General features: G+C 47.3%; 1 protein-coding gene across 1 annotated transcript in view; it reads right to left on the bottom strand.

The window, feature by feature from the left end:
* Positions 1-19,143: 19,143 nt before the first annotated feature.
* Positions 19,144-23,773, bottom strand: part of LOC308038702 (tau-tubulin kinase 1-like) — a gene marked incomplete at both ends in the record, with an annotated part of 85,723 nt that continues 81,093 nt past the window's right edge. The window contains 4 exon segments of the mRNA XM_080341477.1: positions 19,144-19,300; positions 19,302-19,498; positions 19,502-19,577; positions 20,692-22,226. Of these exon segments, the coding sequence (XP_080197603.1) occupies positions 19,144-19,300; positions 19,302-19,498; positions 19,502-19,577; positions 20,692-22,226 (1,965 nt within the window).

The following is a 23,773-nucleotide window of genomic DNA, read 5'->3' as shown; positions in this document are numbered from 1 at the left end:
CAGCTTGCTGGGAAATCAAGAGTGCTTGCTAATTGATGTAGAAGGGAGCACACTGCAGCTGCTTCTGTCCCCAATACCAAACTGTGATCTGTGGATACCATACCTCCCAACATGGGTGGTTCCTCTCGACCTGAGTGTGGTTGGTGCCATAAGACTATAGTCCACCAAACACAGCTCCATGCTGAAGATGCAAATAGTCACCGGATGCCTTTGGCTTAGGTGCCCCTTGCACCTAAATTCCTTGTGCTATTATTGTCATGATCTTGGTGTTTGTGAATTTTGGCACTGTAGTTTCAGCCACAGCTCCCCTACAGGGAAGGGTGGGAAATTATCCTGTAGCACAGGCAAAAGCTGCTGCTTTCTGAGGAGGTTTGCTAGCATGCCATGGGAACCTTGTGCGTTTTTGTCTAAGAGTACAGGGGGTTGAGTTGTGGAGGTCACGTTTATGTGTTTCCCAGTGCTCAGCTCTTCCACACAACAATGGGAATGTAAAAGCAAGGGCTGTATTCTTCAAGTAATATTATCAGAGCAGAAGCTTAGTGTTCCACTAGAAATAAATTAACCAAGGTTTTAGCCCCCAGACTAATTAGGAATGTTTGAAAATGAAAGCCAGCGTGACTAATACCTGTCTGAGCTTGGTGAGATCTTGTAGCCACAAAATTTTCTCAATGTCTTGCAGGGGTAAACACTCCAGACCCAAATACTTTGGATCCCGCACCATTGACTTGCCTAAAAGATGTTTTGCATGAGGCAGAACAAAAATACGACTGTTCTGTACACCCATCCCCACAGCTGCATATTTACTCTTTGCAGACAACAAAGCTTGATAGAGGTGTCTGGACAATAATAACCTTGATTCAGTTGAACAAATATACAAACAGTCACACTGATGGCCATTGAATCTGAGGAATCCTGAAGTTGTTTACATCTACAGGAACTGTTCTGGAAAGGAGCATGAGAGCTGTGATGGGGTGGCTGCGAGAACAGGGTACTCTGTGGACATCTGAACAGATTCCAGAAAGCCAGTGAATTATTTCCAGCACAGAAAACATCATCTGTTCCTAGTGTTGTTTGACAGGGCTGGGCTAATGGTGCAGTTGGGTCCACAGAGATCTGGGCCTGGCATGAGTTGTCTCTCCTTGTGGTTGTGCTACCAGCCTCATTGATCCAACACAGTCCTGCATCCCTGCTGTCCCTGGCACAGAGGGGAGCAGGAGAGTGTGTCAAAAGCAGCATGCTCCCTCAGTTATTTCTGATGAGAAAGAGCTGTGATGGAAGTGAAAGCTGACTGACTGCAGCAATGATTCCTCCCCAGACAGCCTGTGCAGGAGGTACCAGGTGCTGTTACTACTGAAAGGCTTCTAAGGGTAACTCTTGCAGGGCCTGACTGTCCCCCTGTGTCCCACAGGCTTGGGTGTGCAGACCTGCTCTCCTTCCCAGTAGCAAGTGATGCTGTGATCCTGGTTGGGTGTCACATTGCCTCTTTCATTCCTTCACCGACGTTATTTTTACAGGAGTTTCAGTGCTGGGCTCTTCCAGTCAAGTGGATTTCAAGAATTTGGTCACAAGAGGTGTCCCACACAGCTGCATTTTTCTGGCAGACGTGGTCAGAGGGATGCTTGCAAGCCCCCTGTTAACAGCCCTGTTAGTGTGCTGCAGCAGGTGGTGCCTGGATCCTTATTTCAGGTGTCAGCAGAGGGACACAGGAAAGCCCCTGCCATGTGGGCGCTGCTCTGGATCTCCTCCCTGGCTCTGATTTTCAAGGTTCTGCCCTTCAGTTGCTCAGTGGTGAGTGTGAACCCATGGTACGCCTGAGATCAGGGTGCACAGCACACCCTGCTTGCAGAAGTTCCCATTCCTCTTGCGTGTCTCTCTGGAGGGATTTTCTGGCAGGCATGTGGACCAGCAGTGATGCTCTCTGTTAACATAACTGTTTAAACTGGCCTGCAAAAGGGTCAACAACTCCTCCAGATCCTCTCTTCTTCTTACCCCACCTTGCAGGGAGGCTAGGAGGACACCTGCCCTAGTTGGAGAAAACATGGGAGATCATTTTTAGGGACAGCAGGGGACAAGGCCTGTGATGTTAGGGTTAAGTGGTTGAGGTATGCCAGACAATTCAGTATGGCATCACAGGACGTGGTGGGCTGTCACATCACAGAAATGCAGGAGATGCAAAACCCTGCTGTTCCCTGCCCATGAAACATAGTGTGCAAGCTCCGTCAGGCCTTGAGGAAACACAAGGCTGCTCAAACATTGCTGTTGGTGTCTAGCTGCATCCTTGCTTCACTGCAAAGAAGAGAAGATCAAAGAGAAGACTGAGCTGACCAAAGCAGATGAAATGGCTAGGAGGAATAAAGGAAACTGGGGTAAGAGGAGGAGAAGCAGACTTCTCAGCACTTTTCCATGTTTGCAGGAATTTCTGTGAAGAGCCTGACGCTACGTGTGTTCCCCATGAGTGTGTTTGCTGCAGAATCTGTCATGACCAACTGCAGATGCTTGTGCTCATGTGCGTTTTGAGGTGACCCCTGAGACAGGCTGCCACCGTGCCTGCGTCTGTGCATACATGTACATGGGTGGTAGGAACAGAGAGGAGGAGCACTGTAGGGTCGTGTGTTGGGAGCAGAAGTGTCTTTGGGACTGCCGGGTATCATGAGATACTGCAAATGCTCTGTTGAGATGAGAGTCTTTGTGTTTCAGTAGCAAACATTTCTGAGTCAGTTGTCTTTGGAATATGTGAGAGGCAGGAGACTTTGCTAGCCTTTTCTAAGTAAAGACTATCATATATATTATTATAACAATATAAATAGCGCTCATGATATACATATGCCCTAGCAGCACTAGGCTAGTTTCACAAAGCACCTGGGAGTTTGCAACCACCTTTGATTCTGTCTGTTTGCCAGCTACTCAGTTGCATGCAAAGCAGTGAGCTGGGCTCCTGTACAGGCCCTTTTCCCTTTCTACAGGTCCCGGGTGGGTGCCCATGGCCTCACTGTGTGCCGGCTCCCATGGTCTCCTGCAGAACCCTGAATGGTGGTATTGCCCTTCTTCAGCCTGTCGCTGTGCTCCAAGGGGCTGGGACCATGCTGATTGTAACAGCAGAGCCAGTTGGCCTGAAGGCAGGTTGGCAGCATCTCCATGTGCATTGGGGTTGGTATCTTTGTGAGGCCAGAGAATAGCCCTGGTTGCAACACTGTGGTGAACCGTGACCCCAAGCATAGCCAGGATCCCAGGAAATAACAGTGGTTTGTACACCATGACTCTCCTCTCCCCTGGTCCCTAATTTTACGTCCTCAAGCAGATCTTGTCTTCGAAGTCACTGTGTACTCCCTGCAGGTCAGTCCCTTTCTGGCTGGGGGCTTGAAGCCCTCCTGGTTTTCTACAAAGCTTGAGGCAGACTTGTCCACCAACTCATGCAGCAGACCCTCTATCATGCAGACTGGTGCTCTAGGTTATAAGGAAGAACATTATCCCTTTTATTTTTGCAGCTGCAAATGTCTGGTAAGCAGGTTTGAAGTATGTATTGATGATGCCCTCTGTGCTAAAAGGAGGAAGGGAGCAGCCACAACAAATCCAGAGGTGGGTTCCTGTTAGGTACCAAGCTGAGAACTCGTCTTAGCTGTTAAACTAGAGGAGGCTGCAGGGGTGAGGTCTGACACGGGGTCGCTGCAAGGACGCAGGGGCTGATGTTCACTCAGCGCTTGGGTAAATGACTGTAGGGCTGCAAGGCAGAGGCTCTTGAACTGTCGCCTGCAGATGGTGTGAGGAGCTCTGCAGAACCGCGGGGCTTTAGGCAAGGAGCCCTGTGTGTGTGAAAACCAATGTCAGCAACACTGCTGTGCTCTGGGACCTGGGCTGCTGCTTCTCTGGACAGGAATTGGAGCTGGAAACACAGATGATTTGTGTATATTGCCTTTTAACATGATAGCATGTGACTCTACACTCAGAAACATTGTATCTGGTGCACCCATGCCATTTTCTTTTGCCTCTGGCACAGTGTGACAAAGTCTTTTGGCCTGGAAACACGACTTCACTCCTTGGTACTGCCTGCTTGGAAATGTGACTGGCTCCCAAGGCTAAATCTCTCTACGTGTCTTCTTTTGCATTCTTTATGAAAGCAACTGGAGAATGTTTACACACTGCAAACAGAATGTACAACTGCGACCGAGGAACCATGATCCGGTTCAATTGCATGGCAAATTTCTTGGCCATAAAATCTGGCATGTATCACTGAGGCCCTGTCTGTGTACAGATCCACCTGCCATTTGTCATAACTTCAGATCACATTTAAAAAAATACAATAAATGATGCGGCCATTTCTTCTTCATATCAGACACCATTGTCATTAATTTTGTTTTTAAAAGGGGATTCTTGATCATGCCATTAAAAACCTGTCTACCTTTTCATTGGTGTCTTCTCCCATTTGTTGGTGTTGCCATGTGAAACAGAAATACCACCTGAATTGCTGCCAAGGGACATTGGCTAGGATTGTCTCTAGGATTCTACATCACGACAACTCAGTTGGCTGCAACCAACCGCAAAACACAATGTGGCAAGGAAGAGGAGCCTTCCCTTTTTTCAAGAGGAACATCAATGATGTGGCTCCTGCCTTTTGCATGTAAATAGGTATGCAAAAGCTTAGAGCTCTCTGAAGCCTAGATGTCACAGCCAAATAACGTTTGTGCATCTGTTTGCGGGAGCAACACCTGGTTGGTCCATGAGGATTTTCACTGAACTGCAGAGCTGGCCAGGGCCAGTGTTTTACATGACTGGACTCTTCTGCTTTATATGGTCTTCCGAATTTGAGCACTACTGGGAGCATTACAATATTTTACTGGCCCCATCTGTAGTCTTTGCTGAGACCAGCCAGCTGGGGCTGCAGTTGGACCTGTACATTAATATGCTGTAAGTGGAACAGAAGCAAACCAGTAACTTGGCATGGTTTGACTTTTAATCCCCTTTGGCAGTCTGACATGTAAGCTGAGGACAGCTCTTGTTGTCCCAAAACCAGGGTTCTTAGCCAGCGTGCACGCAAATAAGCCAGATTTAGACAAGATAGTGTTTACTATAGAGTTGTGCAAGTCTGGATGCTGAGATAAAGCCAGCCCACCAGAAAGGAAAGTAAAAGCCATTATATACAAAACCTCTTCGCTACATTCACACCCTCAGGGCAAGTCCTAAGAGCCAGTTGGTTACATATTTGCATATGGGTTACATAGTCATTTTACCACTATGCATACTTGTTGAGGAAGGGTCCCAGGCTGGGCCTGGGTCTAGGGGTGTGTATTTTACCATTATAATGAGCATAGAATGAGCAAAGTTCAGCTAAAGGACACTTTAGCTAAGAGTTTTGAGATACATGTTAAGACTCAACTAATTGTGCTGGTGCCAGACAATCTGCACTGCAAGGACAGTATTCTTTGTAGTTCATGATTAGGCATTTTGCAAGTTACTCTTACATTTGTTAGAGGAGCAGACTGACCAAAACTGAGAGGATTTACCTGTCTTTAGGGTAGCAGTTGCTGGCAGGATTCATTTTTAGTAATAATGACTACACTCCTACAACAGTAATTTCACCATGTGCACGTTGCCTGGTGGCTATTGTGTGCAGACCACATCCAGGTATGTGTAGTATAGTTTCTTACCAAGTTTGGGAAGGACTGGTGCAAGGGGGAACAGGGTAGCCGTGAAAGCTCATTTTCATCAATTGGTAAGTTCATACGCTTTCATCACCTTCGCTTAGGTACCTTTACTGAACACAGGAGATTCTGCAGGCAGGACTAGACACAGCCTACAAGGAGACAGCTGTCGTTTGTAGCCTGATGTACGCAGTACAGGGCTCAAACACATTACTTGTCCAAACATTCATAAACTCGCAGCCACCTGGCAGGCACACAGCAGACGTCTTCTGGTAAGTTGCTGTCAGCTTCTGTGGCTTCCTGAAATAGGCTCATTCTCCTGTTGCTCAGTTGTCACCTCAATTTCTCTACTGCTTTTTTTTGAGGGTCTTGTCTGTGAGTTCTTGTGCTGCACAGTGGCATTATCTCAACGATTTTACCTTTGCTTTTTTTTTTTTTTTTTTTCTCGTTCCTTTTTACTTTACATTTTTAGATTTCCTCTCTGGCATTGCTTTAGCTTAAAGGCTCTCTCACAACAGTCTTTCCCACAACCTAAATATATTGTTGCTAAACTTGAACCAGGGTTTGGCATCAAATATGGTCTTAGTTCCCAGAAGTCTGAATGTTTGGTTGAGGGTTGTGAGTTGAGCTAGCAAAAATAGGAGCTAAGACCCCAGTAAACACAAAAGTATTTATGCATCCTGTCCCCATGGAATGGGACATTAACCTAGCTTGATGCTACAAACATATTTGAGTTTCCTTGAAGCCACCTTGTGTCTGATTCAGATTACCTTGTGTGTAACTATGCCTGTATTTCTATGCCTGTGACCCTGTTAATGTGATCAACACAAGCATATTTCACATGAAGCTCCATGTAGTGGATTTGCTTGCCTTTTCTAAGTAAAGAATAAAAAATATCGTATATATATATAATAACATTATATATATATTACATATTATTATTATTATAGCAATATAAGTAGTGCTCATTATATATAGTGGCTAAAGGCTGAAAACGATCCTGCGACCTTCAAAGAAGTGTCCTGATGCTGTGTGACTTCTGATGTGTGCAGGACTGATGGCTGTATACGATGGATGTGGATGTAGGAACAGGGTACCTGTACAAAGCCCAAGAGAGCCTGAAAAGTATTGACGGAACCCGACTAAGCCCAACAGTGCCTGACAAAGCTTGACAGGGCCCAGCCAGAGCCAGACAAATCCTGACAGAGCCCGGCAGATGTCCACAAAGCCATACAGAGCTAGACAAACCCGACAGAGTGTGACAGGGCCTGACAGAGTACTACAGAGCCCAACAAAGCTGGACAGAGTCCCACATTGCCAAACAGAGCCTGACAAAACATGACAGGTTCTGACAGAACCGTACAGAGTTGGACAGAGCCTGAGAGAGTCTGACAGAGACAGACAAAGCTTGACTGAGCCAGCTGGAACCTGACTAAGCCTGAAAGAGGCCAGCAAACCCAACAGAGATCGAAAAAGCCTTACAATTTTTGACAAATCTGACAAAGCCCTACAGAGCCCGACACAGACAGACAGATCCACACATGACTCATAAAAGCCCAAGAGTACTTGACAGGACCCAACAAGGACTGACAAGGTCAGACAAATCACAAAAAAACCCGACAGTGCTCGACAGGGCCTGACAGAGCCCGACAAATCCTAACAGAGACCTACAAATCCCAAAAGAGCTTGACAGAGCCTGAAAGGGCCTGAATGAGATGGCTCTTTATGGCTTTGTGGAGATCTGTCAGTCTCTGTTGGGCTCTGTCAGGATTTGTCTGGCTCTGTCGGCACCTGTCAAGCTTTGTCAGGCACTGTTGGACTTAGTCGGGCCTTGTCAATACCTGTCAAGCTGTATCAGGCTTTGTTGGCCTCTTTTGATCCGTGTTGAACTCACTCAGGCTTTGCTGGGCTCTGTTGGGCTTTCTTGCCCTTATTCAGGCTTTGTTGGGCTCTGTCGGGCTTTCTCGGGATCTTATCGGGCTCTGCCAGGCCATGCCAGGACTTGTCGGATTTTGTCGGGCTCTATTGAATATTATGCAGCTCTGTCAGGCCCCACTGAGTGCTGTTGGGCTCCTTGAAGCTTTGTTGGGCCCTGTCAGGCTCTGTCAGGTTCTGTTGGGATCTGTAAGGCACTGTCAAGCTGTGTCAGGCCCTGTCGTGCTCTGTAATGCTTTGTTGAGCTCTGTCGTGCTTTGTCAGGCTTTGCCAGACTCCGTTGTTTGCTGTCAAGCGCTGTCAGGATTTGTCGGGCCCTGTCAAGTTCTGTCGGGTTCTTTCAGGCTCTGTTGGGCTCTGTTGGGCCCTTTGAGACTGTGTTGAGCTCTGCCAGGCTTTCTCAGGTTCCGTTGGGCTCTCTAAATCTTGGGTGAGGTCTATTGGTCTCTCTCAGGCTTTGCTGGGCTCTGTCATGCCGTGGCAGGTTCTCTCAGTTTCTGGTAGGCTCTGTTAGCCCCTGTCGTGCTCTTTCAGAACCTATTAGGCTCTTTCAGGCCCTGTCAATTCCTGCCAGGTTCTGTTGGACTCTTTCAATCTCTCTCTGGCCCTTTTGGGCTCTGTTAGGCTCTGTGGAGATCTATAAGTCTCTGCCAACCTGGGTCAGGCCCTGTCAGGCTCTGTAATGCTTTGCTGAGCTCTTTTAGTGTGTGTTGCACTTTCTCAGTGTCTGTCGCACTTTCTCAGTGTCTGTCAGGCGCTGTTGGGATTTGTCGGGGCCTGTCGAGTTTTCTCAGGCTCTGTCAAGCCCTCTTGGGCTCTGTTGGGCTCTGGCAGGCTTTGTCAGGCTCTGTCTGGCTTTGTCATGCTCCATAAGTGCTCCAAGGACTGAACGCTCTTGCAATGCTTGTATTCACACAATTATTGCATATTCATTTTAATTTGGGGCAATTTTTAACATACAAAGCACCTACAGTAAGAAAGAATTACATAAAGCAGGTGAGGTGCAGAAATGACCTTACAACCCTAGCAGCTGCAGCTGGCCCACAAACAGACAGCAGCTCCCACTCAGGTACTTTTCCCACTGCGGAAACTCTGGCCACGCATGAGACGTCTCTCTACGGTTTACTGGCTCCCCACCACATGCAATTAAATGCAATTTTATTACAACATACCTTAACTGCTGTCGTGGCCGGGGGTCTTTTGTCTGCTCCCACAATGAACAACAGAGGTGGAGATCTTTCAAAAAAAAACTTTGGGGCACGCCTAAGACTACCTCCTCAGTTGTCCAAGCAGCCAAGCACAATGCCCTCCTGGCTGGCTCACCAAAATGAGGTGTGGAAATGACCTTACAACCCTTGAGGTTGTAAGGAAGGTATGTATTTTACAACGTCGTACACACACAGGGAATAGCTTCACTCAAAATGCGTGTGTGTTTTACAGTAGTTGTGAGCTTGGTTGAATACAGTAAAGTGTTACATACTCATGAAAGTTTTTAGGAACACCTATACATATTCATAACCTATCCCCAAGAAGGCGGTTCGTATTACAATGAGTTCCAGGAGACCATATCCATAGTCTACACCTCCATCTCCCCCTGATTGGAGCTGCCCAATGATCGTGAACCCAGGATCACTTTCTCTGTACACATTCACCTTTGGTCCAGTGTGATGACTTGGTTAGGTCTCAGACTGCTGAGTTGGTTAAAACTGGCGTATCTCCTGTCCTGTGCCCAAGTTTCTATCTTCTTCACCCAAGGATGCACCAAGGAGGCACCCAAGGAATATTACCTTTGCAAGGCGCCAGGGAAGTCCTGTTTCTCGTACAATAAGTTACACAAAACTAAGCAAGGCTAGGCAGTAGTGATGTAGGTTAAAGGGTTAGCTGTCTAAGTGTCTTTAAGTGTTAGTAAGTTAATTGTTAGTTAATTAATGGTGAATTCCCTGTATCACGGGGTTAGACAGATTTAGTTATTTCACGGTCTTTGCTTCCATCTAGCGTCAATTGTAGAACATGCAGTCTGTTTCGGCGGAGATTCTGTCTCTTTTCATCTGTCTGATGATCTACCTCTCCACGTTGGCAGTACTCCTCTGAAGCGCAACTGGTACACCCATGGAGTAAATGATTAGTTCATTACATAAAATACATCTCTTAATTTCTAGTCAAACATAAGCTAAGAACCCTGCTTCTATACAACTTCATCTTCTGTGTCCAGCTTGTCACTCGGGAGGATCTAAAATTTGAAAAATATCCCTTCGTTAGGCAGGTGGTTAGAAAGCATTTATCTTGTCATTGATTAATGATGGGTTAGTCCTTTGTACCTCATCAACAGTCTACATTGCTTTAGCAGCTTCCATTCATATTGCTTCTGTGTCCACATGCAAGCAGGGGAGAGGTCAGCTCCATATGCAGAAATGCCTCCCTAAAAACTCACAGTTGTGCACATGCTATTGACAGAACCTGAGAAAACTCGACAGGCCCCGACAAATCCCAACAGCGCCTGACAGACACTGAGAAAGTGCGACAGACACTGAGAAAGTGCAACACACACTAAAAGAGCTCAGCAAAGCATTACAGAGCCTGACAGGGCCTGACCCAGGTTGGCAGAGACTTATAGATCTCCACAGAGCCTAACAGAGCCCAAAAGGGCCAGAGAGAGATTGAAAGAGTCCAACAGAACCTGGCAGGAATTGACAGGGCCTGAAAGAGCCTAATAGGTTCTGAAAGAGCACGACAGGGGCTAACAGAGCCTACCAGAAACTGAGAGAACCTGCCACGGCATGACAGAGCCCAGCAAAGCCTGAGAGAGACCAATAGACCTCACCCAAGATTTAGAGAGCCCAACGGAACCTGAGAAAGCCTGGCAGAGCTCAACACAGTCTCAAAGGGCCCAACAGAGCCCAACAGAGCCTGAAAGAACCCGACAGAACTTGACAGGGCCCGACAAATCCTGACAGCGCTTGACAGCAAACAACGGAGTCTGGCAAAGCCTGACAAAGCACGACAGAGCTCAACAAAGCATTACAGAGCACGACAGAGCCTGACACAGCTTGACAGTGCCTTACAGATCCCAACAGAACCTGACAGAGCCTGACAGGGCCCAACAAAGCTTCAAGGAGCCCAACAGCACTCAGTGGGGCCTGACAGAGCTGCATAATATTCAATAGAGCCCGACAAAATCCGACAAGTCCTGGCATGGCCTGGCAGAGCCCGATAAGATCCCGAGAAAGCCCGACAGAGCCCAACAAAGCCTGAATAAGGGCAAGAAAGCCCAACAGAGCCCAGCAAAGCCTGAGTGAGTTCAACACGGATCAAAAGAGGCCAACAAAGCCTGATACAGCTTGACAGGTATTGACAAGGCCCGACTAAGTCCAACAGTGCCTGACAAAGCTTGACAGGTGCCGACAGAGCCAGACAAATCCTGACAGAGCCCAACAGAGACTGACAGATCTCCACAAAGCCATAAAGAGCCATCTCATTCAGGCCCTTTCAGGCTCTGTCAAGCTCTTTTGGGATTTGTAGGTCTCTGTTAGGATTTGTCGGGCTCTGTCAGGCCCTGTCGAGCACTGTCGGGTTTTTTTGTGATTTATCTGACCTTGTCAGTCCTTGTTGGGTCCTGTCAAGTACTCTTGGGCTTTTATGAGTCATGTGTGGATCTGTCTGTCTGTGTCGGGCTCTGTAGGGCTTTGTCAGATTTGTCAAAAATTGTAAGGCTTTTTCGATCTCTGTTGGGTTTGCTGGCCTCTTTCAGGCTTAGTCAGGTTCCAGCTGGCTCAGTCAAGCTTTGTCTGTCTCTGTCAGACTCTCTCAGGCTCTGTCCAACTCTGTACGGTTCTGTCAGAACCTGTCATGTTTTGTCAGGCTCTGTTTGGCAATGTGGGACTCTGTCCAGCTTTGTTGGGCTCTGTAGTACTCTGTCAGGCCCTGTCACACTCTGTCGGGTTTGTCTAGCTCTGTATGGCTTTGTGGACATCTGCCGGGCTCTGTCAGGATTTGTCTGGCTCTGGCTGGGCCCTGTCAAGCTTTGTCAGGCACTGTTGGGCTTAGTCGGGTTCCGTCAATACTTTTCAGGCTCTCTTGGGCTTTGTACAGGTACCCTGTTCCTACATCCACATCCATCGTATACAGCCATCAGTCCTGCACACATCAGAAGTCACACAGCATCAGGACACTTCTTTGAAGGTCGCAGGATCGTTTTCAGCCTTTAGCCACTATATATAATGAGCACTACTTATATTGCTATAATAATAATAATATGTAATATATATATAATGTTATTATATATATATACGATATTTTTTATTCTTTACTTAGAAAAGGCAAGCAAATCCACTACATGGAGCTTCATGTGAAATATGCTTGTGTTGATCACATTAACAGGGTCACAGGCATAGAAATACAGGCATAGTTACACACAAGGTAATCTGAATCAGACACAAGGTGGCTTCAAGGAAACTCAAATATGTTTGTAGCATCAAGCTAGGTTAATGTCCCATTCCATGGGGACAGGATGCATAAATACTTTTGTGTTTACTGGGGTCTTAGCTCCTATTTTTGCTAGCTCAACTCACAACCCTCAACCAAACATTCAGACTTCTGGGAACTAAGACCATATTTGATGCCAAACCCTGGTTCAAGTTTAGCAACAATATATTTAGGTTGTGGGAAAGACTGTTGTGAGAGAGCCTTTAAGCTAAAGCAATGCCAGAGAGGAAATCTAAAAACGTAAAGTAAAAAGGAACGAGAAAAAAAAAAAAAAAAAAAGCAAAGGTAAAATCGTTGAGATAATGCCACTGTGCAGCACAAGAACTCACAGACAAGACCCTCAAAAAAAAGCAGTAGAGAAATTGAGGTGACAACTGAGCAACAGGAGAATGAGCCTATTTCAGGAAGCCACAGAAGCTGACAGCAACTTACCAGAAGACGTCTGCTGTGTGCCTGCCAGGTGGCTGCGAGTTTATGAATGTTTGGACAAGTAATGTGTTTGAGCCCTGTACTGCGTACATCAGGCTACAAACGACAGCTGTCTCCTTGTAGGCTGTGTCTAGTCCTGCCTGCAGAATCTCCTGTGTTCAGTAAAGGTACCTAAGCGAAGGTGATGAAAGCGTATGAACTTACCAATTGATGAAAATGAGCTTTCACGGCTACCCTGTTCCCCCTTGCACCAGTCCTTCCCAAACTTGGTAAGAAACTATACTACACATACCTGGATGTGGTCTGCACACAATAGCCACCAGGCAACGTGCACATGGTGAAATTACTGTTGTAGGAGTGTAGTCATTATTACTAAAAATGAATCCTGCCAGCAACTGCTACCCTAAAGACAGGTAAATCCTCTCAGTTTTGGTCAGTCTGCTCCTCTAACAAATGTAAGAGTAACTTGCAAAATGCCTAATCATGAACTACAAAGAATACTGTCCTTGCAGTGCAGATTGTCTGGCACCAGCACAATTAGTTGAGTCTTAACATGTATCTCAAAACTCTTAGCTAAAGTGTCCTTTAGCTGAACTTTGCTCATTCTATGCTCATTATAATGGTAAAATACACACCCCTAGACCCAGGCCCAGCCTGGGACCCTTCCTCAACAAGTATGCATAGTGGTAAAATGACTATGTAACCCATATGCAAATATGTAACCAACTGGCTCTTAGGACTTGCCCTGAGGGTGTGAATGTAGCGAAGAGGTTTTGTATATAATGGCTTTTACTTTCCTTTCTGGTGGGCTGGCTTTATCTCAGCATCCAGACTTGCACAACTCTATAGTAAACACTATCTTGTCTAAATCTGGCTTATTTGCGTGCACGCTGGCTAAGAACCCTGGTTTTGGGACAACAAGAGCTGTCCTCAGCTTACATGTCAGACTGCCAAAGGGGATTAAAAGTCAAACCATGCCAAGTTACTGGTTTGCTTCTGTTCCACTTACAGCATATTAATGTACAGGTCCAACTGCAGCCCCAGCTGGCTGGTCTCAGCAAAGACTACAGATGGGGCCAGTAAAATATTGTAATGCTCCCAGTAGTGCTCAAATTCGGAAGACCATATAAAGCAGAAGAGTCCAGTCATGTAAAACACTGGCCCTGGCCAGCTCTGCAGTTCAGTGAAAATCCTCATGGACCAACCAGGTGTTGCTCCCGCAAACAGATGCACAAACGTTATTTGGCTGTGACATCTAGGCTTCAGAGAGCTCTAAGCTTTTGCATACCTATTTACATGCAAAAGGCAGGAGCCACATCATTGATGTTCCTCTTGAAAAAAGGGAAGGCTCCTCTTCCTTGCCACATTGTGTTTTGCGGTTGGTTGCAGCCAACTGAGTTGTCGTGATGTAGAATCCTAGAGACAATCCTAGCCAATGTCCCTTGGCAGCAATTCAGGTGGTATTTCTGTTTCACATGGCAACACCAACAAATGGGAGAAGACACCAATGAAAAGGTAGACAGGTTTTTAATGGCATGATCAAGAATCCCCTTTTAAAAACAAAATTAATGACAATGGTGTCTGATATGAAGAAGAAATGGCCGCATCATTTATTGTATTTTTTTAAATGTGATCTGAAGTTATGACAAATGGCAGGTGGATCTGTACACAGACAGGGCCTCAGTGATACATGCCAGATTTTATGGCCAAGAAATTTGCCATGCAATTGAACCGGATCATGGTTCCTCGGTCGCAGTTGTACATTCTGTTTGCAGTGTGTAAACATTCTCCAGTTGCTTTCATAAAGAATGCAAAAGAAGACACGTAGAGAGATTTAGCCTTGGGAGCCAGTCACATTTCCAAGCAGGCAGTACCAAGGAGTGAAGTCGTGTTTCCAGGCCAAAAGACTTTGTCAGACTGTGCCAGAGGCAAAAGAAAATGGCATGGGTGCACCAGATACAATGTTTCTGAGTGTAGAGTCACATGCTATCATGTTAAAAGGCAATATACACAAATCATCTGTGTTTCCAGCTCCAATTCCTGTCCAGAGAAGCAGCAGCCCAGGTCCCAGAGCACAGCAGTGTTGCTGACATTGGTTTTCACACACACAGGGCTCCTTGCCTAAAGCCCCGCGGTTCTGCAGAGCTCCTCACACCATCTGCAGGCGACAGTTCAAGAGCCTCTGCCTTGCAGCCCTACAGTCATTTACCCAAGCGCTGAGTGAACATCAGCCCCTGCGTCCTTGCAGCGACCCCGTGTCAGACCTCACCCCTGCAGCCTCCTCTAGTTTAACAGCTAAGACGAGTTCTCAGCTTGGTACCTAACAGGAACCCACCTCTGGATTTGTTGTGGCTGCTCCCTTCCTCCTTTTAGCACAGAGGGCATCATCAATACATACTTCAAACCTGCTTACCAGACATTTGCAGCTGCAAAAATAAAAGGGATAATGTTCTTCCTTATAACCTAGAGCACCAGTCTGCATGATAGAGGGTCTGCTGCATGAGTTGGTGGACAAGTCTGCCTCAAGCTTTGTAGAAAACCAGGAGGGCTTCAAGCCCCCAGCCAGAAAGGGACTGACCTGCAGGGAGTACACAGTGACTTCGAAGACAAGATCTGCTTGAGGACGTAAAATTAGGGACCAGGGGAGAGGAGAGTCATGGTGTACAAACCACTGTTATTTCCTGGGATCCTGGCTATGCTTGGGGTCACGGTTCACCACAGTGTTGCAACCAGGGCTATTCTCTGGCCTCACAAAGATACCAACCCCAATGCACATGGAGATGCTGCCAACCTGCCTTCAGGCCAACTGGCTCTGCTGTTACAATCAGCATGGTCCCAGCCCCTTGGAGCACAGCGACAGGCTGAAGAAGGGCAATACCACCATTCAGGGTTCTGCAGGAGACCATGGGAGCCGGCACACAGTGAGGCCATGGGCACCCACCCGGGACCTGTAGAAAGGGAAAAGGGCCTGTACAGGAGCCCAGCTCACTGCTTTGCATGCAACTGAGTAGCTGGCAAACAGACAGAATCAAAGGTGGTTGCAAACTCCCAGGTGCTTTGTGAAACTAGCCTAGTGCTGCTAGGGCATATGTATATCATGAGCGCTATTTATATTGTTATAATAATATATATGATAGTCTTTACTTAGAAAAGGCTAGCAAAGTCTCCTGCCTCTCACATATTCCAAAGACAACTGACTCAGAAATGTTTGCTACTGAAACACAAAGACTCTCATCTCAACAGAGCATTTGCAGTATCTCATGATACCCGGCAGTCCCAAAGACACTTCTGCTCCCAACACACGACCCTACAGTGCTCCTCCTCTCTGTTCCTACCACCCATGTACATGTATGCACAGACGCAGGCACGGTGGCAGCCTGTCTCAGGGGTCACCTCAAAACGCACATGAGCACAAGCATCTGCAGTTGGTCATGACAGATTCTGCAGCAAACACACTCATGGGGAACACACGTAGCGTCAGGCTCTTCACAGAAATTCCTGCAAACATGGAAAAGTGCTGAGAAGTCTGCTTCTCCTCCTCTTACCCCAGTTTCCTTTATTCCTCCTAGCCATTTCATCTGCTTTGGTCAGCTCAGTCTTCTCTTTGATCTTCTCTTCTTTGCAGTGAAGCAAGGATGCAGCTAGACACCAACAGCAATGTTTGAGCAGCCTTGTGTTTCCTCAAGGCCTGACGGAGCTTGCACACTATGTTTCATGGGCAGGGAACAGCAGGGTTTTGCATCTCCTGCATTTCTGTGATGTGACAGCCCACCACGTCCTGTGATGCCATACTGAATTGTCTGGCATACCTCAACCACTTAACCCTAACATCACAGGCCTTGTCCCCTGCTGTCCCTAAAAATGATCTCCCATGTTTTCTCCAACTAGGGCAGGTGTCCTCCTAGCCTCCCTGCAAGGTGGGGTAAGAAGAAGAGAGGATCTGGAGGAGTTGTTGACCCTTTTGCAGGCCAGTTTAAACAGTTATGTTAACAGAGAGCATCACTGCTGGTCCACATGCCTGCCAGAAAATCCCTCCAGAGAGACACGCAAGAGGAATGGGAACTTCTGCAAGCAGGGTGTGCTGTGCACCCTGATCTCAGGCGTACCATGGGTTCACACTCACCACTGAGCAACTGAAGGGCAGAACCTTGAAAATCAGAGCCAGGGAGGAGATCCAGAGCAGCGCCCACATGGCAGGGGCTTTCCTGTGTCCCTCTGCTGACACCTGAAATAAGGATCCAGGCACCACCTGCTGCAGCACACTAACAGGGCTGTTAACAGGGGGCTTGCAAGCATCCCTCTGACCACGTCTGCCAGAAAAATGCAGCTGTGTGGGACACCTCTTGTGACCAAATTCTTGAAATCCACTTGACTGGAAGAGCCCAGCACTGAAACTCCTGTAAAAATAACGTCGGTGAAGGAATGAAAGAGGCAATGTGACACCCAACCAGGATCACAGCATCACTTGCTACTGGGAAGGAGAGCAGGTCTGCACACCCAAGCCTGTGGGACACAGGGGGACAGTCAGGCCCTGCAAGAGTTACCCTTAGAAGCCTTTCAGTAGTAACAGCACCTGGTACCTCCTGCACAGGCTGTCTGGGGAGGAATCATTGCTGCAGTCAGTCAGCTTTCACTTCCATCACAGCTCTTTCTCATCAGAAATAACTGAGGGAGCATGCTGCTTTTGACACACTCTCCTGCTCCCCTCTGTGCCAGGGACAGCAGGGATGCAGGACTGTGTTGGATCAATGAGGCTGGTAGCACAACCACAAGGAGAGACAACTCATGCCAGGCCCAGATCTCTGTGGACCCAACTGCACCATTAGCCCAGCCCTGTCAAACAACACTAGGAACAGATGATGTTTTCTGTGCTGGAAATAATTCACTGGCTTTCTGGAATCTGTTCAGATGTCCACAGAGTACCCTGTTCTCGCAGCCACCCCATCACAGCTCTCATGCTCCTTTCCAGAACAGTTCCTGTAGATGTAAACAACTTCAGGATTCCTCAGATTCAATGGCCATCAGTGTGACTGTTTGTATATTTGTTCAACTGAATCAAGGTTATTATTGTCCAGACACCTCTATCAAGCTTTGTTGTCTGCAAAGAGTAAATATGCAGCTGTGGGGATGGGTGTACAGAACAGTCGTATTTTTGTTCTGCCTCATGCAAAACATCTTTTAGGCAAGTCAATGGTGCGGGATCCAAAGTATTTGGGTCTGGAGTGTTTACCCCTGCAAGACATTGAGAAAATTTTGTGGCTACAAGATCTCACCAAGCTCAGACAGGTATTAGTCACGCTGGCTTTCATTTTCAAACATTCCTAATTAGTCTGGGGGCTAAAACCTTGGTTAATTTATTTCTAGTGGAACACTAAGCTTCTGCTCTGATAATATTACTTGAAGAATACAGCCCTTGCTTTTACATTCCCATTGTTGTGTGGAAGAGCTGAGCACTGGGAAACACATAAACGTGACCTCCACAACTCAACCCCCTGTACTCTTAGACAAAAACGCACAAGGTTCCCATGGCATGCTAGCAAACCTCCTCAGAAAGCAGCAGCTTTTGCCTGTGCTACAGGATAATTTCCCACCCTTCCCTGTAGGGGAGCTGTGGCTGAAACTACAGTGCCAAAATTCACAAACACCAAGATCATGACAATAATAGCACAAGGAATTTAGGTGCAAGGGGCACCTAAGCCAAAGGCATCCGGTGACTATTTGCATCTTCAGCATGGAGCTGTGTTTGGTGGACTATAGTCTTATGGCACCAACCACACTCAGGTCGAGAGGAACCACCCATGTTGGGAGGTATGGTATCCACAGATCACAGTTTGGTATTGGGGACAGAAGCAGCTGCAGTGTGCTCCCTTCTACATCAATTAGCAAGCACTCTTGATTTCCCAGCAAGCTGCCCATACAGCCCTACTTCTATCTAACTATTCACCACAGAGGAATCTACTGAAAGAGCAGCCGTGTCGCTGAGCAGAAATGCCAGATGGCCTCCTCTGTGGGACACACTGGAGCAGGTAGCAAGACCTGCCTGTCTCCTATTCACACCTGCAGAGGCATCCCTGGAAAGAAGACCCCCTGCTTCAGCCTGCCCCTGCTCTTATCTCAGCACACAAGGATGCATTCATCCTTCTTGGCTAAGCTGGTGACAATCCTTTGCTAACACAGGTGACAGGAAGTGAGCCAGCACTCAGGTAAATGGTGGAGGCCAAGGCTTGCATTTTCCCAGACACAAGAGAGGAGGGATCTGCTTGCAGAACAGGAGCCTTCCTGTCCAGCAGACCTTCCTCTCATCATCTCTGCTCCTCTTTTCAAAGCCAGGGTTGGTGTTGGTGACTGGTATTGCTAGAGAGAGGGGAATGCCTGGGGACGGAGGGGACTTAGGCACTAGGCAGGCTGCCTGGGTTGCTGCTTGGTGCTGTGCATTAGCAAGCGTGAGCTGCAGGCTGGATGTCTCCCTTGAAGAAGGTTCTGTGGCTCAGATGCTCTCAGACCCTCGGGAGCTGATCACAACTGTGTGGGGTGAGAGTGTGTGAAGCATTGAACTACAGCTACTGCTATACACTCGTGGGTCCAGCACGGAAGGCTGTGCTGCAGCATCTCAACTGTATACTATATGCTGAAGTTACCCAGGGCTGGCAGAAGAAGACCATTATCTGGCAGCAGCCTTACTCTCCAGGGACATTTGCTTTCCTTTGGTTGCTGGACTCTGAGTCTGGGTTTTTGCTCTTTGTTGCTTTTTGGCCACACCAGGAGAGGTCAGGGAATCCCCTGTCAGCCCCAGGGCCTGAGCTGCATGCTGGGGGGGAAGGAGAAACTCGCTGGAGAGCAGTCCCTGGCTTATACTTTTGGCAGGGAGAAGGGTTTTCCCTCCAAGGTGGCAGCAGGCTTCTGGGAGAAGCACTGGGGTTTCTTGAAGGAAGGACAGGGCTCTGAGGGGCTCTGAGGGGAGATCCACAGCTGGACCTCCATGAGCTGCTCCGTGGAGGAAGAGAAGTGGAGCTCAGCTAAGGAGGAAGCCGACTTTGTGTCTGTGTAGTTCGCCGCTCGTTTGGGACACTTCCAGCTGGTCTCTGTGCCTGAAGCCTGCAGAGGAAGAGAAAAGGGAGGATGAAAGGGAATTTCTGCAAGGGGCTTAGGGCTCCTGGCAAGTTTGGCATGAATGTTGCTGAGCAATTATAAGAAGTCTCCAGCACCAGGATGACAGGAGTTTTGCTGTGGACAAGACAGGGCACTGGTTTGAACACTCGTGCTGTTAACTAGTGTTGGCCCTGATCCTCCAGTGCTCTCTGAGACAATGCACAGGCATGGTTTGGCCAATAGCACATATCTGTGACTCTTCTTGACATGCAGCATGGATGTAGCAACTTCTTTCAAGGTAGGAGGTACAATCTGGGAATGTGGGGATGAGCTGGATTGCACCAGCTGGCCTCTGACAGTAACTACTGGTAGATAAACCAACCCACAGGGATGCCCTCCTTTCACCCCACACTTCTGAAAGAGCAGAATTTGCTGGACCTGTGGCAGAGCCACATCAGCATCTCTGCTCCTGGGCTGGACCTCCAGACCCAAGTTCAGGAAGAAAAGCCAAACACTGCAGAATTCAGAAGGCTCACTTCCCCTTATATGTGTATGCTTACTTGATAGAGAACAAGGTACCTTCAAAAAAATCCCAAAACACAGGGATATGTAGGAACTCAGACCATGTGGAGGTGGTCCGTGCTGTTCTGGATCACTGACAGAGCCCATGCACGTACATCTCCCTCTCTCCACCTCTTTGCATGCTGGCCATCTTCTGAGGCAATCACAACTGGCAACCTTGCAGCCCTTGGAGCTCTAATCACAATAGCCAGGTCAGTCACAACTGTGCCAAGTATGCTGCAAAACTGAGAGCTCAACATGGGAGGACTCTGCTATTATCAGGATCAGATCAAATGAACGAGCTTGTGGAACGGAAGAAGGCCTCAAAGCCAGGGCAAGAGAAGAGGGCTTTGGCCCTTTGGCCAGACTGAGCCAAAGAAGGCAGAGAGGTGGCAATTTCACACATCAGTGAGCTGAAATTACTGTAGGAAACAGGGATGGACCACTCAACCACTCATTCAAGTCAAGTGAAAGGTAAAGCAGTAGGAGGTGAGCAAAGTCCTGGCTGCATCTCCTTAACAAGTCCAACATTTTGCATTGCTCAGCATTTTGGTCTTACCTGTAGGCAAGAGCCGCATCCTGTGGAGAGCTACATAGCATGGCCATTACAACAGCCATGGAGCTCTCAGACTTTGCCACCTCTAGTGTTGTTTTCACTGGTGTGATGGGCCGAGGAATTCTGCTCTTTGTGCTTATGGATCTTTCTTCTTTCCCCAGGGGGGCAGCCTTCTCTTTCCCAGCCTTCCTTGGGACTGAGTCATCAGAGTCATGTGTGTCCTCCTCAGAACCAGTGGCTGAGAGGGTTTCTGAAGCCCGCTGCCTCTCGTCGCTGGAGGATGCTGAGGAGGAGGCCCCTGAGGCCAGCCGAAGAGGGCGGATTTGCCTCTTCTCCATCACGAAGCGAGCCAAGTCAGGTTGCTTTGCCCTCTTATAAAGCCTCTCTTTGGCAGAAAGTGATGTTGAAAGGTCTGAGCCAGTGTCCTCCTCAGAGAACAAAATGGGTATTCGACTTCTATACCTGGAACCAAGAGGCCTCCTGGGGCCTTTATGCTGTGTGTTGAAGAGGATCTCTGCTCGTTTCTGGTGTTCTGCCACCAGTGCTGACTTCTCAAGGTCAGGATCCCTTGTCACCACCTTACCAGGCTCATCCAAATCCAGCGAGAGTGACACTTTGTCAGAGAGCTCTGGCTTGTCTTTGAGAGGCTTTGCTTCAGCATTGGGAAGGGCCAGCTGCTCCCCTGCTGTTTCTGAGGTGGTTTCAATGTGATTAGCCGAAAGCGCAGAGCTCTCTGTCTGTGCCCCTTCCAGTCCTGAATGTATGCTTTCATTCTCTATCTGCACCAGGTTGTCCTCCAGCTCTTCTTCAATAATGACCTCCTCAAACTGGCCCGGAGGGCAGTTCTCCTCATGCCTCATCAGCTCGCCACTGGAAGACATGACATGTAAGTGGGTCTTTTCAGCAATAGGAACAAATGTGCGCTCAACTTTGGTAAAGGGGGAGGAAGCTGTAGCCACTGTCACTGTCACATCCAGTTGGCTACCCATAGGCTGTGGCCGCTCACTCTGAAGAGTCAGTGCAGCAAGAGTGCCCAGATCAACTTCTGGAACCAAGTCTGTGGTCACTGGAGACTCTTTCAGATCACCTGGCGAAAATAGCACTAGTGTTTTTGAGCCTTCCTCCAGCTCCAGGTCCCCACCAGCAGTGGAAGCGCGACCCTTGGATCCCTTCTGGTCATCAGCCAGGAGTGTGGAGGGTGCACACTTCTGGCTGCGCTCTGTGCTTTTTTGACTCAGGCCACTGCTGGAACCATTGTGCATATCAATCTCATCCCCTTCCTCCTCTTCCTCCTCCTCGTCTTCTTCCTCATTGTCTTCTTCCTCCTCCTCCTCTTTTCCATTTATTTCCAGATAAGGTTCCAGAGGTTTGCAAGGGGCAGTCAAAACAACATTTGAGAAATCAACTTTCTTTATCCGCTGGGATACCTTAGGCTTTTCCCAGTAGTCTGACATATCTTTTCTGAAGTCTTGATAAGGCAAACTTAAAGGCACTGCCTTGGGCAGACCATTCATTTCAAATGACTTCAGCATATATGCCTGCAAGAAGACACATGTGACAAAAGAAAAGGGTTAGTATTCAGACATAGCATGGACACAGACATCAGAATCAAGAGCAGTGGGAAGCATCAGTCGAAAGGTTCTAGTCCATGACACTTTCAAAATACATGCCTGAGCAGTGATCCCTCAATCATTTAATTCATACAAACCTTAGAGAGATTCACACATACTCATAAATGAAGGCAGAAAAATGTGCCAAAGGAGTTCCTTTGTTAGCAGCCTTTACCTGGACCTAAAAGAGATTTTTGCAAGCAATTCCTCAGGATTTTTTTCATGTTTACCAGTCTTCTTCAGCATTTATATATTTATTGCAATATTTAAACATTTACATATTCACTTCTTCCTTACTGGAACCATTCAGCAACTCTCTTTCATTCCTAGGCCATGGTGAACTCAAGGGGCCCCTCAGGGCCAGCTACATTTGCTGATGACTTTTCCATATTATCCACCATTGTCTTGGGGGCAATACCCTTTTAGTGCTCCTGTGTTCCCCTCTATGCTATTCATCCCTCGCTCCTGCTCTCACATCCCTCCAGCAACTCATACTTCTGACTCTTACAGGCTCCTTCAGCTTTCACTAAAATGATTAGCAAGTTAAGTCATGAAAGCTGACATATAAAGTATCATTATTAGACTCTGGGGTGTCCAAAACCTAAAAGCAATGGGAGGACAGAACAGCTGGTCTTTCTTGAGTAGCCGTCTGTGATGGAGAGATGGCCCATAAGGCACCAGGGGTAGGTTGTGAATTGATCACAATACCAACAGAAAAGCAGCAACTCACATACACATGCACACACTTGAACAAATAAGCAAAATAAGCAAAAAAATCGCAAAATAAATAGGCAAAATAAATGTCCATTGAAGTTTAGTCTAATTAACTATTAGTTGCAAATTAAAACCACAGAAGCATCACTCTGTAAAATGGATTAAAAACCAAACCAAACCAAAACCAAATCCCAAAACATTTAAGTCACTCTTCTTTAAGAGGGCTGGGAAACAAAAGCCTCTCTGTAAACTCAACCAATCAATAATGCATCACGTTACTTTTCAGTCCTAATTATGAACAGCAGGCTCCAAAGATCGGTGTTTGCAAGTGGCATTTGACAGTATCAGAGGCTACGACTAAACAAGCACCCATTTAACTACCTGGGCTACAGAGCTGCCATCAGCCAGCACATTCATCTGGCTATGGGAACAGAACATTTTGTCTCTGAGAGGGAAAGAAGCCCTCCATAGCTTTTCAGTCCATTGACACAATTTTCAAATTGTGCTGTAAATCTGCATGTTACTCTGTGCAGAGCAACTGCTTTATTAGTATGTCTGAAAAATGTAAGATCTCTATGCTCATGTATAACAGGGACATTTCAAATAGCTCAGTGGGCAGCATCAAGCTGTTATGCATGGTGAAAAATTGTTATCTATTTAATATTTCTTTTTATATCTTATAAATTAAAACACAGGCTGGTGTTGGCAATGCCTCTGGACTCCAAATCATTGTCTCTTATTTCATTAAAGCTGAAGTCTGG

Source organism: Nesoenas mayeri, assembly GCF_963082525.1.
Source record: "Nesoenas mayeri genome assembly, chromosome: 3".
Taxonomy (NCBI): domain Eukaryota; kingdom Metazoa; phylum Chordata; class Aves; order Columbiformes; family Columbidae; genus Nesoenas; species Nesoenas mayeri.
Note: the sequence above shows the minus strand (reverse complement) of the source record. Positions and strands in the feature narration are given on the sequence as shown.